At 39.0% G+C, this 349-nt stretch overlaps 1 protein-coding gene across 1 annotated transcript in view; it reads right to left on the reverse strand.

The window, feature by feature from the left end:
- The window catches only part of LOC119585799 (RING finger and CHY zinc finger domain-containing protein 1-like), a gene marked incomplete in the record, with an annotated part of 6679 nt that overhangs the window by 1719 nt on the left and 4611 nt on the right, over positions 1-349 (reverse strand). The window contains 1 exon segment of the mRNA XM_037934521.1: positions 221-315. Within this exon segment, the coding sequence (XP_037790449.1) occupies positions 221-315 (95 nt within the window).

The following is a 349-nucleotide window of genomic DNA, read 5'->3' on the forward strand; positions in this document are numbered from 1 at the left end:
CTAGTGCAGGCAAAATAAAGCATATATGGGAGATGAGGGAAGATTAAATAAATAAGTAGAAAGGAGAAAAAAAAAAGGAGAAACTGATAAGAACACAACAGGAGACGTTCACAAGAAATGACACAGGAATAAAGAAAAGTAAGAAAAGAGAAGGCGTATCACCTTAAGTGTAACAATGCTGATAGGGAGACACATCTCACACGAGTCAAAAATGGAAAAATTATCGCGGCCTCCAACACGGCAAAGGCCACACCCATCACAGTGGTACTGCTGTCTATCTTCATCATCAAACAACTTGCACAAGCCACAGTAGTACGAAAAACAAGAAATCAATTCAATATCTCACTGG

Source organism: Penaeus monodon, chromosome 20 (genome assembly GCF_015228065.2).
Source record: "Penaeus monodon isolate SGIC_2016 chromosome 20, NSTDA_Pmon_1, whole genome shotgun sequence".
Classification (NCBI taxonomy): domain Eukaryota; kingdom Metazoa; phylum Arthropoda; class Malacostraca; order Decapoda; family Penaeidae; genus Penaeus; species Penaeus monodon.